Source organism: Perca fluviatilis, chromosome 1 (assembly GCF_010015445.1).
Source record: "Perca fluviatilis chromosome 1, GENO_Pfluv_1.0, whole genome shotgun sequence".
NCBI lineage: Eukaryota > Metazoa > Chordata > Actinopteri > Perciformes > Percidae > Perca > Perca fluviatilis.
The window spans coordinates 40,737,781-40,754,685 of record NC_053112.1 but is presented as its reverse complement, the minus strand read 5'-3'; the positions used below and the strand labels follow the sequence as shown (position 1 = coordinate 40,754,685).

General features: G+C 40.2%; 1 protein-coding gene across 2 annotated transcripts in view; it reads right to left on the bottom strand.

Moving 5' to 3' along the window:
* dnah6 (dynein, axonemal, heavy chain 6) overlaps nt 1–16,905 on the bottom strand; it is a 73,245-nt gene that overhangs the window by 46,094 nt on the left and 10,246 nt on the right. For both annotated transcript variants that reach the window (XM_039803779.1, XM_039803787.1), the window contains 19 exons: nt 16,579–16,734; nt 16,254–16,304; nt 14,820–14,912; nt 14,595–14,714; nt 14,031–14,211; nt 13,830–13,926; nt 13,336–13,567; nt 12,394–12,558; nt 11,428–11,538; nt 11,136–11,261; nt 10,801–10,956; nt 10,265–10,426; nt 8,464–8,601; nt 6,590–6,757; nt 6,347–6,495; nt 1,914–2,021; nt 1,615–1,741; nt 318–530; nt 13–234 (listed from right to left, as the gene is read on the bottom strand). In XM_039803779.1, the coding sequence (XP_039659713.1) occupies nt 13–234; nt 318–530; nt 1,615–1,741; nt 1,914–2,021; nt 6,347–6,495; nt 6,590–6,757; nt 8,464–8,601; nt 10,265–10,426; nt 10,801–10,956; nt 11,136–11,261; nt 11,428–11,538; nt 12,394–12,558; nt 13,336–13,567; nt 13,830–13,926; nt 14,031–14,211; nt 14,595–14,714; nt 14,820–14,912; nt 16,254–16,304; nt 16,579–16,734 (2,775 nt within the window). The remainder of the gene's footprint in view (nt 1–12; nt 235–317; nt 531–1,614; nt 1,742–1,913; nt 2,022–6,346; nt 6,496–6,589; nt 6,758–8,463; nt 8,602–10,264; nt 10,427–10,800; nt 10,957–11,135; nt 11,262–11,427; nt 11,539–12,393; nt 12,559–13,335; nt 13,568–13,829; nt 13,927–14,030; nt 14,212–14,594; nt 14,715–14,819; nt 14,913–16,253; nt 16,305–16,578; nt 16,735–16,905) is intronic.

Here is a 16,905-nt window from a genome sequence, read left to right as displayed (position 1 = left end):
TTCAGCTCTAACCTCAAACAGCATATGTATGGATGGAGTAAGCTTGATTCGCTCGCTGTTAGCCATACAGAGCATCTTGTTGTCATCCAGCACTGTGTTCATGTTCTCAATCCACAGGGCGTCAACTGGCCCATCGCAGATCACCCACTTGTGGTCGTCAGTGGTGTCGCTGACTGCATCACGGACACTCAGCGCCATCAGTCCGTCACGCCACTCAAGTGTTAATGTGTTAACCTGAGGGGTTGAGGATAATAATGAATGTAGAGAGAGTGAAAGTGAAGAAACTGTTGTGTAATTAATTATCTTGTCCGCAGTACCTCTCCATATAGCTCTCCCATTGTGACAGATTTTGGGTTGAGAATATAGGTCCTGACATGTTGATAGAAGGGGTTGTTAGCCTTGTGCTCCGTGCCTTGAAGGGTCTCCAGTGTGTCTGCCAAGATGCTGTACACAGTGGTCTTACCTCCACCAGTAGGCCCTACCAACATGACACCATGACGCACTAACATGGTTTCATATAGCTGGATCACCTGGTCGTAATAAAAGAAGTGTATGGAGAAGAATGAGGGCATGTTTTGAGGAGGGACCTGTTTTACAAAACAAACTAAATACATACAAGTGTACTACTATAGCAAAGTGAAACAAACAACGCATCTGAATTGACCTGCATTATATTTTCGCACCTTGTTGTATTTTTGTAATTTGTGTGAACCAACCTTTTAAAAGATAAGGCTGGCCATATTGTATAATTTTTACTATTGTTAATGAATCTGATGAAAATACAAAAACAATGGATTGATCCTATTAACAGCAATTGCCTGTGTGGCTAAAGCTTGACATAGCTTATTCCCTGGTGCCATAGACCACCAATGTTGTCAAATAACTATTATAAAACATAAATGAAATGGTAAATAGACAACAATATATAGTGCTTTTATCCATAGTGCTTTTTAATTTGTCTCGCATGTATCCATTTACTCACTCATTTGAAAATCGTATGTATTGTGACTTTTATGCAGCGATTTTTAAAATTGATTCTTTTCCCTAGAATCAATATTTTTTGTTTATCCATTTTACCAATGATTCACCTAAATATTTACTGTTTATACGGTACCGCCGATGGCGAATACATGATATCTGTTTCCAGCAAAACAGAAAGCAGAATTTACATGTTATGCACTTCTTTACAAATTGAATAAATGTCAGACTGACTGACTGACATGTGATGTGCATTCTTTATGGAAAACAATTACTGTTTAGAAATGTCTCATGATACGTATATTGTCTCTAGAAGTGTTGTTTTCGTTCAAGAAGAAAAAGAAAATCACAACACTCAATACTATCGAATCGCAATTAATGAAAATCGCAATATAAATCAAATTGGCACCAAAGTTGAATTGGGACAAAAGTGTATTGTCCCAGCCCTATATTATGGGATGAACTAACAAATTGTTGGTTTTGTCTTTTCATGGGATTTGTTGATGAAAGAAAGAAAAAATAAAGAATAATGCCAGCCTCATCTTAAAATGTATATATTACATGCAAAGTGTTTTACAGAAGTAAAAATATTCATAAGGAAATAACAAAATAAAGGAACATCACGTGCCCTTGTACCTTCTTGGTCATGCCATCCAGTGGCTGCAGATTTCGCTTAACCAGAGACTCCAGGATGGTGGTGTACAGCACACCGTAGTCATGCTCGGGAATAATCACACCAGGGAAGAGGTCAGATAGGATACCACTGTTGGCATAATACAAACACACATACAGTATATACACGCAATAGAAAAATTATTGTTTTTACATGCAACAATATAGAAAACAACGCCTTTTTCTCAGTGAAACTCATCTTATTTGTGTAGGCTGTCCAGAAGTAAGATGTGCTTCCTTACCAAAATGTATATTTGGCTTACCCAAACAGCACAGTATCATCAGTGAGGAACTTTGGCAGGTTGGAATCCCTCAGGGCTCTGATAAGAACCACATCCTCACTGAGATGGGGGTTTTGTCTCTTTAGAGATCTAAGAACACACACATCGTTACATTCAATTATATGCATTTCATGTGAAGTTTGTTACTGCATACATCAAGCAGTTTCTTGTTTCATTAGCCTGTTTTACTTGATTTAACTTTTTTATTTCCTTCATTCCTCACTATGTCTTTGTCATATTGAAGAACAATCCTCAGTTTGCATGTTGTTCACTAGAAACTACATTGATTAACTACTAGTCAGTTTCATAAAAAAATGCATTAACATATCAAAGAAAATCAATAACACTTTCAACATTAGGAAATGAAGAGGGGATTGTAAAATACCATGTAGACAAAGTAGTTTTCTACAGTCAGCTTTTTCCTTTCGAGCAGCCCATACATGGAATAGCATACCCACAGAACTAAGGAACATCACATCTATCAAATCCTTCTCCTAATCCATTAAGCATTGGTTATTGACTAATCAGTTTTAATGTGTGTCTATGCACTTTTACCTGTGTCTATACACTCACCTAAAGGATTATTAGGAACACCATACTAATACCGTGTTTGACCCCCTTTCACCTTCTGCCTTAATTCTTCGTGGCATTGATTCAACAAGGTGCTGGAAGCATTCTTTAGAAATGTTTGCCAATATTGATAGGATAGCATCTTGCAGTTGATGGAGATTTGTGGGATGCACATCCAGGGCACGAAGCTCCCTCCACCACATCCCAACAATGTTCTATTGGGTTGAGATCTGGTGACTGTGGGGGCCATTTTAGTACAGTGAACTCATTGTCATGTTCAAGAAACCCAGTTTGAAATGATTCAAGCTTTGTGACAGGGTGCATTATCCTGCTGGAAGTAGCCATCAGAGGATGGGTACATGGAGGTCATAAAGGGATGGACATGGTCAGAACAATGCTCAGGTAGGCTGTGGCATTTAAACAATCCAATCCAATAATATATTTATAGAGCGCATTTCACAGATAAAAAACCCAACAAAGCGCTTTACAAGGTACATACAAACATACATGGGGTAAAGAAAATACAGCATGACATGAGGAGAGACGAGGAGAAAAAGGCAACTCCCAGACTATGCCCCCACTAGAAGCACAGTTTGGGAACAGGAAAAAAAACACCTCAGCAACATAACCAATACAAGGGCACACAAGACACGCAGTGGGGGAGTTTTGGGGTGCATGGGGTAGGGGGGTGTTGGGGTGCAGGTAGTCCAGCACAGGCAAGCAGACATCTGGTCCTGCAGCCAAACAAAGGCGCTGGTCACAGACCCGCCCGCCTGACTGGGGGTAGAAGCGGAGAAGGCGCTGGATGGGGGGTGGGGGGTGATTGCATATCTGTATATATGTAAGAGTTTGTGTGTGTGTAGGCCTGAGTAGTCAAGCAACGTCTAGCCCCTGTAATCAGTATTTCTCAGTCCGCACGATTGTCATTGCGATACACAGCCGGTTGCCATGGAGTCAGCCTTGAAACAGGACCCAGTCCAAGTCAACAATCAACAGGTGTCTGTGGGAATCGGGTAAGGAACACAAGAGTGTGCCTCGCTGCAGTGCTCCAGGGGGAAGTGTTGGTCAACACCGGCCTCGGCCAAGGCCAGCGCTGGTTCAGGGAGCCGAAAAAGATAAGATTGGAATTTGTTTTGTCTCAGGGCCAGGAGCCGCAGTTAGTCACTCTCGACTGCTCTGAAATGTCCCCTGTGGTCTCCGTATCGATCAAATTTCCTTGCCAAAACCGTGAGTTTCCCCAAGATGTTGTCCAGCCTATCCAGAGCTGACAGTCTCTCCAAGATGGTATCCAATTTTTGGCCCATGGTGTTCATAGTATCCAATTTGTGGCTCATGTTGGTCATAGTCACAATTTGAGTTCCGACAGCTCTGCCCACGGCTTCAACCATGACGGCCAGCCTGGTATTTTGCTCGGTTCCCATCTTCTTCTTAATTTCTCGATAAACCAGGGCAATGCCTGAGCCAATCAGCAAAAGACCTGTTATCATGGTTCCGAATAGGAAAATATCTTCAATGTCCTCCACGAAAAGAACCGCCAGACACACGATCCGCCACCTCTCCCACGCGTCCATCGTGTAGCCAGCTGCGAACGTTCCGGCAGGGCAGTCAGGTTCCCCCGAACCCGAGCTTCTCGTCGAGAAGATGGTGTCAATTGCGCTGAGAGACCAGTTGATCAAATCCATAATTCGTAGTTTAGGAGCAGTGCCGAGAGAGAGACTCTCGAAGTACACAGAGACAAAGACTAGACGAGAGAGCAAAGCAGGGTAGGCAACGGGAGGAGAGGGAGAAAATGCGACCGCCTTCACAGAGAGCCAAACGAGGAAAACAATGCCCAATCGGTACTAAGGGTCCTAAAGTGTGCCAAGAAAACATTCCCCACCCCATAACACCACCACCACCAGCCTGCCCAGTGGTAACAAGGCATGACGGATCCCTGTTCTCATTCTGTTTACGCCAAATTCTGACTCTACTATCTGAATGTCTCAACAGAAATCGAGACTCATCAGACCAGGCAACATTTTTCAAGTCTTCAACTGTCCAATTTTGGTGAGCTTGTGCAAATTGTAGCCTCATTTTCCTATTTTTAGTGGAGATGAGTGGTACCCGGGGGGGTCTTCTGCTGGTGTAGCCCATCTGCCTCAAGGTTGTTCGTGTTGTGGCTTCACAAATGCTTTGCTGCATACCTCAGCTGTAACGAGTGGTTATTTGAGTCAAAGGTGATCTTCTATCAGCTGGAATCAGTCAGCCCATTCTCCTCTGACCTCTTGCATCAACAAGGCATTTTCGCCCCCCAGGACTGCAGCATACTGGATGTTTTTCCTTTTTCAGACCATACTTTGTAAACCCTAGAAATGGTTGCACGTGAAAATCCCAGTAACTGAGCAGATTGTGAATTACTCAAACCAGCCTGTCTGGCACCAACAACCATGCCACGCTCAAAGTTGCTTAGATCACCTTTCGTTACCATTCTGACATTCAGTTAGGGTTCAGGAGATTGTCTAGAACTGGATGACACCCCTAAATGCATTGAAGCAGCTTCCATGTGATTGGTTGATTAGATAATTGCATTAACGAGAAATCTTACAGGTGTTCCTAATAATCCTTTAGGTGAGTGTATGCTACCTGTGTTATCTTTCTCTCATGCCATCAACCTGCCAGCTGTCATGATCTGGAATAGTGGTTGTGTCATTTTACTTATCTATACTTATGAGTTCTTGTTTTATGCTTATGTGTTATATTGTTGTAACTTATCTAATGTTTTCTTTTAAGCCATTAACCTGCTAGGGACTGCAGATGAAAATTAATGTACATAGCTAAAGCTGACACATTTCCATGTTGGACTCTGTGTTCATGTTAATTAATGTGTGTTGTCCCTTTTAAATAAAGAAAGCTAAAAAAAATTTTTAAAAATAAAATTATTACAAAAGTGAAAAGAAGGCATCTCTTCAAAGAAGTCGGTGCACTCATTTAAATATATATAAATAATACGGGAATTATAATGAGCAAATTCATTACTGGAAAATAGTTGCATTACAAGAGAGATGTAATACAGATAATAGGCAGGCAACATAAATTGATGATTCAATATTGCACAACCTGATCTTTGCGACACGTTTGGTCTGACGTTAAAAAAACAATTAAAAAACATTAGAGACATTAGAGTGGGAGATAATGAATGTGCTCTTAGCATGGAAGAAGCAGACTTAAGAGGAGTAATACAGTATGTGGACAAAGACAGACAATGAATCACAAGCCAATTACAATTCCCCGAGCTTCAGCTAATAACCAACTGGTGAAAGCATGACTTTCACTACAACGAAAAAATCCATTCACACCTAGTTGAAACCGAATTCTTTGTGTATCTTCCAGCATTTAGCTGAATCAGGTGCTTCTCAGTTCTAGCACAGCAAACCTCTAAGGGAACTGGAGCGCACTAACTGATTTGCAGCCTTTAATTGTGCAAACATACGAACATTGCAGCACTACTGTGTCTTCATCAGAGTCAAAACGAGTTGTTTTGACTCTGATTAAAGGCTGAAAATCAAGTTAGTGTGTTCAAGTCCCTCTTCTTCCCTTGGAGATCTATTCAAATCTATGTACTCACGCAGAACACAACTGTGTCCAAATCTTTCTTTTGTCTACCAAACTCACTGATGAGGACTGTCTCTGCAATGGACTAAAACATGACAACTGTGTGCGTTTTAATACTGAGTGTATATATGCATGTATGTCTGTGTTAAAGTCACAATGGTCCTTCTGGGACATGCGTGAAAAAGGTGAATGTGTGTTTGTCTCTATATGAATGCACATGTGTGTCAGTATGTGCATGAGTGTGTTGCTCTGACCCAGCCATGACCAGGACAGACTTGACAGCTCTCATCCCAAAGTCGTAGTGGTCCTGCTGAGACAACTGCTCAGAGCACAGCTTGTACATCTGGGTCATTTTCCTCGCTAGAGTCTTACTGGACTGGAATCCCTCAGAGTACAAAATCACCTGCAGGAAGGGAGAGAAAAAAGGCACTGATAAAAGATATGAAGAGAAAATAAGCAAGCACAATAGAACAACACACACGCAGAGAGCCTGTTACCTCAGCAATGAGTGCATAGTTTGGCACCATCATGGCTATGGGTCTAAAGAGAGCTTTAAGGTTGTCAGGTAGCTCTGTTCTTCCAGCATAGCCTGGGTTCATGGTGATGAATGCAGCACACGTCATCACCAGCTTGATCTCCCGGCCCTCAAATCGAAACCTTGACAGCTGCAAAATACAGAGTGTTAGATGTGAGATGCTCCTGTTTATGTGTGCGTGTGATGTCTACACAAGCAAGTAAAGTCTGCATGTGGCGGGGATGTATGGACCTAATTAACTTCTAATTTATGTAATCTGTGCTGCCACCTAACCCGATGGTCATGGTCTTGATAGGAAATACAGTAATGCTACCGTAGATTACTGACTGCTATTCAGTTGAAATGTACATGTTACATATTTTAATTTGCTCTGTTGTAGTCTTTCATCCACTTTCTGTATGAAGTCCAATTTTTTATCTTAGTTTGCCATGTATTTTAAAATGTGTAAATTATTGCAAAATTAGCTGCTGGCTGAGATAAACCAGCCCCTCCTTCCTCTTTCAGCTGTAAATCTACAAGTATTACTAACTATTTTGCACGTCAATGAACTCATCGGACTTTGGCGGTGTAGGTTTGAGAATCGAGTTACCTCCGCACAGGGAGGAGGACAGGATGAATGACTGATACTGAATGAGGTCTGTTGATGACAAATAAATGTCTTGAGTTTTCATTGTTTCTAAACTTCCCTTTAGAATGAGTTTATATAGTTTGCGACAAACATTTAGTTTCCGCTGGAAACTGACTGGCATGGTTTCCTTGTGCTGTTCTGTTTCTGCTTTCTTCATAATGTGTAGGCTTACTCCTTTTTGCTATTTAAGTAGTTTATCTTTCACCATGTTTACACAGATTGCTAAAGCGCTACCCGCTTCCTTTTTGTGCCCATGTTGAGCAATTGTGCTATTGCAGCTCTCATTTTGCTGTGTCATCTATTTTTCCAACAAGGTGTGGGCGAATCTTGCAAGAAAACCCATTGACAATACAATTTAAATCATATAGAAGACATATTAAATATAATAGAAATGATCTGATTCTGATAAATGATCAAATATGCATGCTCTGCTTGCCAACCATTTTGATTTTCTTGCCCCTTTCCCTGCTGTTCCAGCAATTTTAATTCCCCCGATTTTTACATGATGTAAAATCAACATCAGCCCATCCACTATATTTATTTAGAAAATAGCTGAGTGTCACTGCTGTTTGTGATTGTTTTTTTTCTTCTTCTAAATTATGTAGGCCTACTTGTTCCACACATTTATTTGTGTAAGAAGAGAGAGCGACAGAGAGAAGCAGGCAGACACACACACGGTGGTGGTGTGTCGTACATCTGCATGTAGCCTACTTTGCATGTGCTACTAAGCCCAAAACAGTTCAAATGGCTGGCAGCAACAACAACAACAACAACAACAACAAAATCCACGGTGTATTGACGAAGTTAACCAGCTGATTGATGGGAGATAATAGAGATAAAGCCTGTGTCGTGCCAATAGTTTGAAAGGGCCATGGCCGATGGAGAAACACCAACAATGACGTCATTACACTAATTGCGACCAATAGTGGAACTCCATCAGTTAGTGACGAAGCGACAGAGGGACAGAGTTTTGATGTTGTTGGGCTGGTCCTACTGTCCAGCCATAAATATGAAGCTAGATATATTTTTTTTTTGTACATTGGTACAGTGGACTCAGTTGTCTAATCGTCAACTGACTGACTCTTGAGATCTGTAAGCTTATCACTTGGTGTTACTTAGAATTTTAGGATAGTGGAGCAATGTTCTTCGCCAACATAAGTGTCTTGGGAACAATGCAAAAGTGGTGTTGTATGTGAGTGTGGGTGTACCTTATCAGCTTTGGCGTTTCGTATGGTTATGAGCTGCTGAGCGATGACAGACAACACTTCGATGTCGATTCGGTTAAATTCGTCAAAACAACACCAAGCACCTGACTGAGCGAGCCCACTGAAGAAGCGCCCCATCATCTGGAAGAGAGAAGTGTGACAAAATAAGAGAAAGAAATAATACGGGTGCAGGTTTGGGTTGTCATTTCTACTCCTTTTTTTAAGCATTGTTTCATAAAGTGGGCATATTAAGGTCATGTGAGACTGTCCCTGTAATTCAAGGTCACACATCATATTCACTCATTCGATACCCTCCTGTACATATTAAGACATTTGCCCATATACAGTAAACTAGCTATTAACATGATTTAGGGACAATGTTAGGAGAGAAAGATTAAATTAAATTAATTAAATTCAAGAAAATGTAATGTAGGTAAAAGTAACTGTTTTTACATTTAATTTATTGTAAATTATTTCTGATTGGAGCTCTGAGTTCATTAGTACATCTTTTCTCACCACAAATAAAGCCAAGTATATAACTTTGAGAATTAGTCATATTTTATTAATTACATTGCCACACATAATCCCTTTAAAATCAGCTTGGGATCAACCTTGTCCATGGAACATTAAGTTGGAAAAAATAAAAGTAACCATACAGTATGTTAAACAACTAAATCCCTGTAAGAAAGATTTTTTAGGCTTTTAAATGTTAAGCTTTTTGAGCAGAAGGGTTAGGGTTTATGTTTGCTAGGAAATGAAATGTATGTTTGCAGCTGCAGGAGAGAGGTAGTATGAGTAAATGTCATTATAGTTGTATTATGTTGTGTGAATTGCACCACTTCCATGGGTGACACAAAAAACACTGTTCAAAGTTATTAATATCTCACGGACAGCAGAATTAAATGTTACAGTTAAATGTTGATTAGCCACAGTGGAGTAGATCTGAACAAAGCACTAACACATAAAACCACATAGTGTTGTGATTCTAGCCAGGCTAAGTTAAAGCTCTGTCCCACTCCAATACACAGGTGTCCGCTATGAATAACTAACTACAGCAGACAGGGAGAATAACTTTCCAGCTGTCATGCCAGCGTGTCATTTCAGCTGTACTGCAAGACAACGTAATTACCATTAAAATTTAACATATGATGTGTATTAAGGATAAAGGCCCAATCTGGAGTTTGGGGGTTTACAAAGTACAGATATATTCTTGTATATAATTGAAGGTTACTTTGGATGAACTATCAGCATTGTGTTTGTCAACTGATCATACTTAATGAAAACGTACTGACCCAAACAACTTGTTGAGGCATCCCTTTTTGTTTACATTTGGATCACAGGATGTGCCTTTTACTAGATCATTAACGCAAGAAATACACACGGGAATAACACATTTAAGGTTGTTATCAGCCAGATACAGTATGATCCCTATCATACTATCACATGCAATTCTTATGTTTGTCAAACAGCTAGAAAGTTTTAGATGCACACAACTATTAAAGGCTCTGTAAAGTGTATCTATGCTTTAACTGGCACTTGAATGCTTTCACAACAGTGCCATCTTATGGTGTTACTTAGTAGCTACAGTCAGAGTGAGACAGAGCCTTCCAGAGCTAATTGAAATAGTTATTTGGAGTAATTGGAAACAAAAGGAGGATAAGGGTGAATGTAGGTGAAGAGGTGCAGGGGAAGGAATAAAGGATAAAATAATTAAGAACCGAGTGGACAAACAAGTAAGTATGAGAAACAAAAAGTGTAATAAAAGGATGTGGATTAGAGATGAATACAGTTTGTCATGCCTGACCTTGTAGTCAAGTCCATCAGAGCAGTTGAAAACCACACACTGTATGGCCAGGGCCTTAGCCAAGTCCTTGGTGGTTTCTGTTTTGCCCGTCCCTGCTGGCCCAGCTGGAGCTCCTCCCAGGTCTAATTGGAGAGCCCCCATCAGACACAAATAGCAACGGTCCTGGGGAGGGTGACAGATAAAGGATTGTTTGAATACCAATAACACACACAATATGCTTTGTTTCTGTGTCACGTTTTCAGTTCTAGCTACTACAGGACAAACATTTTATAGGCTACACTATTAGCTAAACTTTTGTAGCTTGGTTGTTTGTGGCTTTTCCATACAGATGTGTGGGTTTACAAACAAACTGAATGAAGTAAAGTAATATTTATGAAGCTCTGCCACTGGTGTAAGCTTGTTCACTACAGTTGCATTCAAACTAATGCAAAAATAAGGTGTATGTGTTAAAAGGGGTTACATTAATGTTGGAACAGGATAAAGCTTTTATCAGTCACATATGTGTGCATCAGTATCATTGTGTATTATTGTGTTACCGTGAGTGGTGTGATAACTAGTCTTGGACACGCTCCCAGGTATTCATAGCCATAGATGTAAGTGGACAGAGCCATTTTGGCTACACAGTTGTCCAGGTCCAAGTCCCAGTAGTAGCGTAGCTGTCTCTGCCATTCAAAGTTAGACCTTGTGTCCACCTGAAAAATAAGTTAGAAGCAGAAATTACTTTAAGGTAGTAAGTTGTTACAGACATTTTCTAATTACCTGAAAACCCCCAGTCAATGCCAAACCTGCACCTATCATACCAAGCCAAGGACAGACATTGTGTGTGTGTGTGTGTGTGTGTGTGTGTGTGTGTGTGTGTGTACTATTGTACCTTCTGGTTGACTAGATCTGTGACAATGTCTCTGGCATGGACGTCAATGGTGATAAGGGCAGTGATGATATTACGATGTAAAGTAGGCAGCTGTCCTCGTACCAATGTCGCCAGGGCATTCAGCCTCTGGAATACACACAAATTCACACACACACACACACACAGTATTGGGTTATAAAGTTGAGGTTAAAAAGTAAAGACACATGGGCAACCAGAGGTGTATATTTGTTTTGTCAAATCTAATTTTTAACCAGACATTTCTGGAAAAAAGATTTTTTTTAGTGTGGTTTACATCAATGCTAGTGAGTTCAAATTCCTGCAGCGCAGCAAAGCGGTCGTGGTCTCCCTCCAGACAGGCATCCATGTCCCTGCACCACATCATCTGGGAGATAGTCAGCACCACCTGGTGGACACACACACACACACACACACACACACACACACACACACACACACACACACACACACACACACACACACACACACACACACACACACACACACACACACACACACACACACACACACACACAGAAAGCTTTAGACAATAGCAATAATTCATAAAGTCTTGGTCAGCTCCTGCAAGAATTACAATATGGTTAGAAAAAAAAGTATAATAGTAAAAGTAAAAAGTACATGTGTGAAGATGTCTAGACATTTTTTTGACATGGAAACCCAGAGTGTAAAACTATAGTAACTATAGCACAAAGGTCTGTTTCTTAAAGGTGCCCTGCCACACGTATTTCATGACTTTGTGGTAATGTCTGAAGTTCTACCATGGACTCTGTGACATTTTTTGTGGAAAAAATGCCTTGGTTACCTTGTTTCAAGCCATTCTAGCGTGGTATAGAAAGCCTACAGGAAGACTCAGCACGATTTCTGCCAGTTCTCAATAATATTCAACAAGCTAAGCTGTTTGAATCTGATTGGCTAACAGCTAGCCAATGAGAGCCTAGCTGTCAGAATCCTTTATCCAGCCCAACTGGGTGAGCTAATGAATAGTGAGCTCAAGCAACATGATGTCAGACTGACCAGCTTTTGTAATTGGCCTGATTTCTCTGCTTATTTCTTTTCAGTGGCTAGAGCTGACAGAGGAGGTAGCCGTTCATTTTCACATTCACAACATAACACAAACACATATGGATCTAACATATTTCAAAAAATGCAGGTAAAAACGGTTTTGTATGGCAGGGCACCTTTAAAAGTTTGTGTGTGTGAGTGTGTGTGTGAGAGTGCGCGTGTGTGTGTGTGTGCATACCTGTGATGAATGTCCAGCCACCACCCATTCCTCTCTAGGCTTCACCTGGTAGTCAGCAATGGCAGCCTTGCTGAGGCGTCGCAGTGAGGCATACATTGCCTCCTCCACCTTGCAAAGCCAATCTTCCACATTGCCTTGTGCCTTCAGGCCTTTAGTCAAACCCACCTACAATTACACACAGGACAAAAATCACTTACAGTTAAGGAAATAATTACATGTGTCTTGTCTTTTTTATTAAGGGTTCACTGTGATTCTTCTGAATTAATTCTCATAACCTTCATTTGCCTTTCATGATCAAAGGACTGCAAGGGTGATAACTAATAACCCCTTGTGGTCATGACTGACAAGCCCTATGCCTGATACAGCCACCAGCTGTGAGCAATCAGTGCAAGCAAAATTGCCACTGCACTCAAAAATGTGGTTATCATCCTTTTGGCAGAATATGAGATGTCAAACACAATTATACCACAATGATTGCTGTGGTATGATGAAAAGAGGCTGGTCTTCAGCTGGTACAAAGAAACCTGAAGCCAGAGCAGAAAAAGCTAGCAGACTGTACAAGTCTGAGTACAAGACCAGTCAAATTCTTAAATTTTCAAAGCAACACATTCTAAACACATGTAGTTTCTAAACAATACTATTATTACTTAACAATTTAAATTAAAACATGTCCAGTGTTCTTACATACTCCATACTGCTTTTACAAGTGTTGGCATACATTGAGAACCTGCTTTATTCTTGCACTTACTTAGGGTTGCTAAGTAAGAGAAGAATGGTGTCATTCAAGATGGCTGACAGGGTGAACTAATTGTTATTGTTTATACAGTATGGAAGGTATTTTTGTACTCACACTGTCATTATCAGCAAGAACTGAAACAATATAATAACAGGTAGAATAAAAGATTATGGTGACTGAAGGTGTTAATGTTACTCAAACCTGACCTTCTCTCCCTCAGGAGAAACCATGTACAGAATGTCTTTGCTATAGATGTTCTCCTGTTCTTCAGTATCCAGCCCAGTTTCTGTATTAGCCCCAGAAGATTGTTCAGACAGCAAAGCAAACTCTAGCCGTATAATGGCATCAAAACACTTCCTGAGGTGGGGCTGCACTGCCTGTGGGTTTCTTGTCTGGGCCAATATCTTTAGCAGCTCATCATTAGATAAGAAGTAGAACCTGCGAGGGACAGATAGAGGACTTATCAGAGTACTTAACATGACACATCAGCATCCACATCATAAGGTTTATCACTCAGTGCACACTGGGAAGAGATGTTTAGAGTAACAACTGGTAGTAACCTGTCAAGGGAGAAAATGCAGAGCATCATACTATGTATTTTATAGGCTTACGTTTAAAATGTAGTTTGTGCACAGGGAAAACTAATCAGATGTAAAAATGTGTTGTTTCAATATGTAACAAACCAAGCATGTGTGTGTACCTGGGGAAGATGACTCTCTTGGATTCCAGGTAGTCTTCCAGACACTTCTGTATCTCATCCAAAAGAGTGTTGTTGTGCTGAAAAGTCTCCAAAAGATCTGTGTAGAACAAAAACATGTGCATGTGTGATTGTCTGTCCTCCTGTCTCCGCATATATATGTCTTCTTGTCTATTTTTCCATCAATGCTGTATGGCTAAATACCAGGGTGTGTGGATGCTTTAAGGGCACTGGGCATCTTATTGACCCTTGCCATGATCTCCTTCCAGGACTTGTCCACCTTAAGAAACATCTTGGACTCAGCAGGCAGCTGCCTCTTGATGTCTGGTGCCAAGAAAATACTCTCTAGGTATAGCCAGCTCCTTTGGCACGTAAGCCACTCATCCTGGCAAGGAGGGTAGAAAGAGAAGAGGGAAAAGAAAGAAATCGAGGAGGAGAGAAGGCAGTGGGAACAATATGAGTGGAAAGAGAATTAAAGCAGTAAAGTAAAATTAATAGTGTGAATAAACTGCAGTCTCAGATGTGATGCAGTTAGTCTTTTCTTTCATGAACCAGTATATAGCCCTCAATAAACATAAAAAAAATGAGAATTTATTTTGCAAGCAGTTTGGCTTCTTGTTTGCAGCCACTAGGGAGAGCTACTGTGTAACATTTGAAGCCAAATCCAAAGTCAAAATCAGCATTAAGCATGTAAAGAACCTTTTAATATCTTGAGAAGAGTCACTTAGAGCCAACTGAAATATCGGTTATTATTCTCTACGCCTTTACCAGTGTTTGGTTAAAGAGGGTCAGCTGTCTCAGCATTTTGTCCACCTTGGACTTGATGGGACCTACGTAGCGAGAAGATGCCACCGTGCCCACATTGATAATGCTGTCATCCAAGAGTACCTTAACAGTAAACAAACATGGAAACAAACAATTAATTGTAATAAAACAATACTATTGAGCTACAACAGACCTGTGCCTTAGAGTGTTTCTGCTCCATGTTACCACCTGGATCTCTTCTGTGCCTCCCAAGATGAAGACCTCTTTGGAGTCACCGTGAGACAGCACCGTGAACTCTGTGGTCTTCCACACATCCTCCACCTGCATGGCTCATTAAGAGGGCAGAAGGTTAAAGTTAAAGTATCACATATGAATCGCGGACAACTCCAGACTAGAGCTGCAATGATTTGTTGATTAACCGATCCATTAAAACTTCTCTTTTGATAATCAAATAAATGTTTCAGTCAAGCAAAAATGACAAACATTCTCTGGTTTCTGATTTTGTCATTTGAGCAATTACAGTTCTTCTATAAAAGATTCAAACTGAATATATGTTTTGGACTGCAATTTAACCGTGAAATTGTAAATGTCATTTTTTCACTTAAAAAAAAAAAAAACATTTTATAGACTAAATGATTATGGATTCATTATGAAATCGTTAGTTGCAGCCCTACTCCAGAGACAACTCTACCCTGCAAGCATAACTGTTAGCTTTTGTATGAACTCCCCACATGCATGTTTACTCAACTAAATTACAAATTATCACTCAAGTGTATGCATATTTGCATATAGTGTAGTAGAAAGTTACTTGTTGCAGCACATTCCATTCCATTCCTATTGGGCATATTACTAAAATGAAAGTAAATAAAACCATATATAGTATATTCATGGGGAACATGGTGATCAGGCTTTCAATGTCTCTAGAGACATACCGTAAATTCAATTTAATGGGATATGTTGACATTTTTTTTTAATATGCATATTCATTGTCTTGTTAGTGAGAGGAGATGATTGATACTACTGTCAAAGAGTGGTATCAAGCTTCTCATCTGACTCAACAAGAAAGCATATAAGCATTTATCCAAAATATTCTTACTATTCTTTTAAAAACAAAAATAAATTAATCCATCTTTGGCAACATATTTGTGGAACAAATCTGTGCAACTCTGCACCTCCTGGAACATTAGCTTCCTCTTGAGAGGGGCCTGTCTGGGCTCTCGTCCTCATTACAAAACTGTCAGTCTGCTATAGCAGAGAGAGTCTTGCTTTAAAAGTGGACCAGAGGAAGTGATTTTAATTGGCTATAATCAATGTCAGCCTCTACCATATCCTTACACCAAACCATGTTGCAACCAACAGTGCATCACATGACACCAGAGACTAGTCATAAAAAAACGAAAGTTTACTACATCACACCCACTGCATTTTGTGCCATGTGTCCATTCACACTAATATGGTTTATTAATAATGGCAGAAATCTCTGTTATGTGATGATATGATTGTTGAGTCATACAATATGAGTCATCAAATTGGGATGAAAAAGCAACTCATATTCAAAGGACTGGAAGTTAGAGTACAATTCCATTGAAGTTTCTCCAGTAGATATACTGTTGATAGACATACAAGATCTGTATACATATTCATAGTTCTCTTTCCACGCACCTTTGTAATAATGTTCTCCACTGATGCTTCTCCTGAAGCCTGTCCTGACACCTAAAAGTCACAGGTTGTGTTAGTCCCGTTTCCAGGTCAGACTTAAAGATATTAAGTATAACCAGCGTGTGTACTTTTATCATTGACCTCATTTTGAGAAAAAAAAATCTGTTTAGTGTAAGGTAGAACGTTAGATAAAGTAAGGGCAAGTACTACTGTAGTACATACGGTACTTAGCCTTTTACCAAGTTAATACTGTGGTCAGCAGTAAACAAGGCCCCACAAGTATAACAAGAAAGACAAGCTCATAATGTAGCCTATATTAACGTGTTACCTCCTGTATGTTCACGCCATAGGTGAAGACACTGAGCTCCTCCAAAAGAGCTACAGTAAGTTCCTCCACGTTCAGGGAGGCCCCCACAACAGATTCCAGAGTCTTCCAGTGCTCTGGTTTCATACATGGGTTACGTAGATCAGTTATCACAGGCAGCTGAAGAAAACCATGAATATTTTTTCGATTAGGTCACAAAACTGAAGTCAAGAACAAACTGGCTAAATCACTACTTGTGTATGCTGTCTATATTTTAATGTGAAAATTAAAATATAGAGAATAGATCTCTGATAACGCACTTTTTTTGTTGAATATACGCCACACATTACA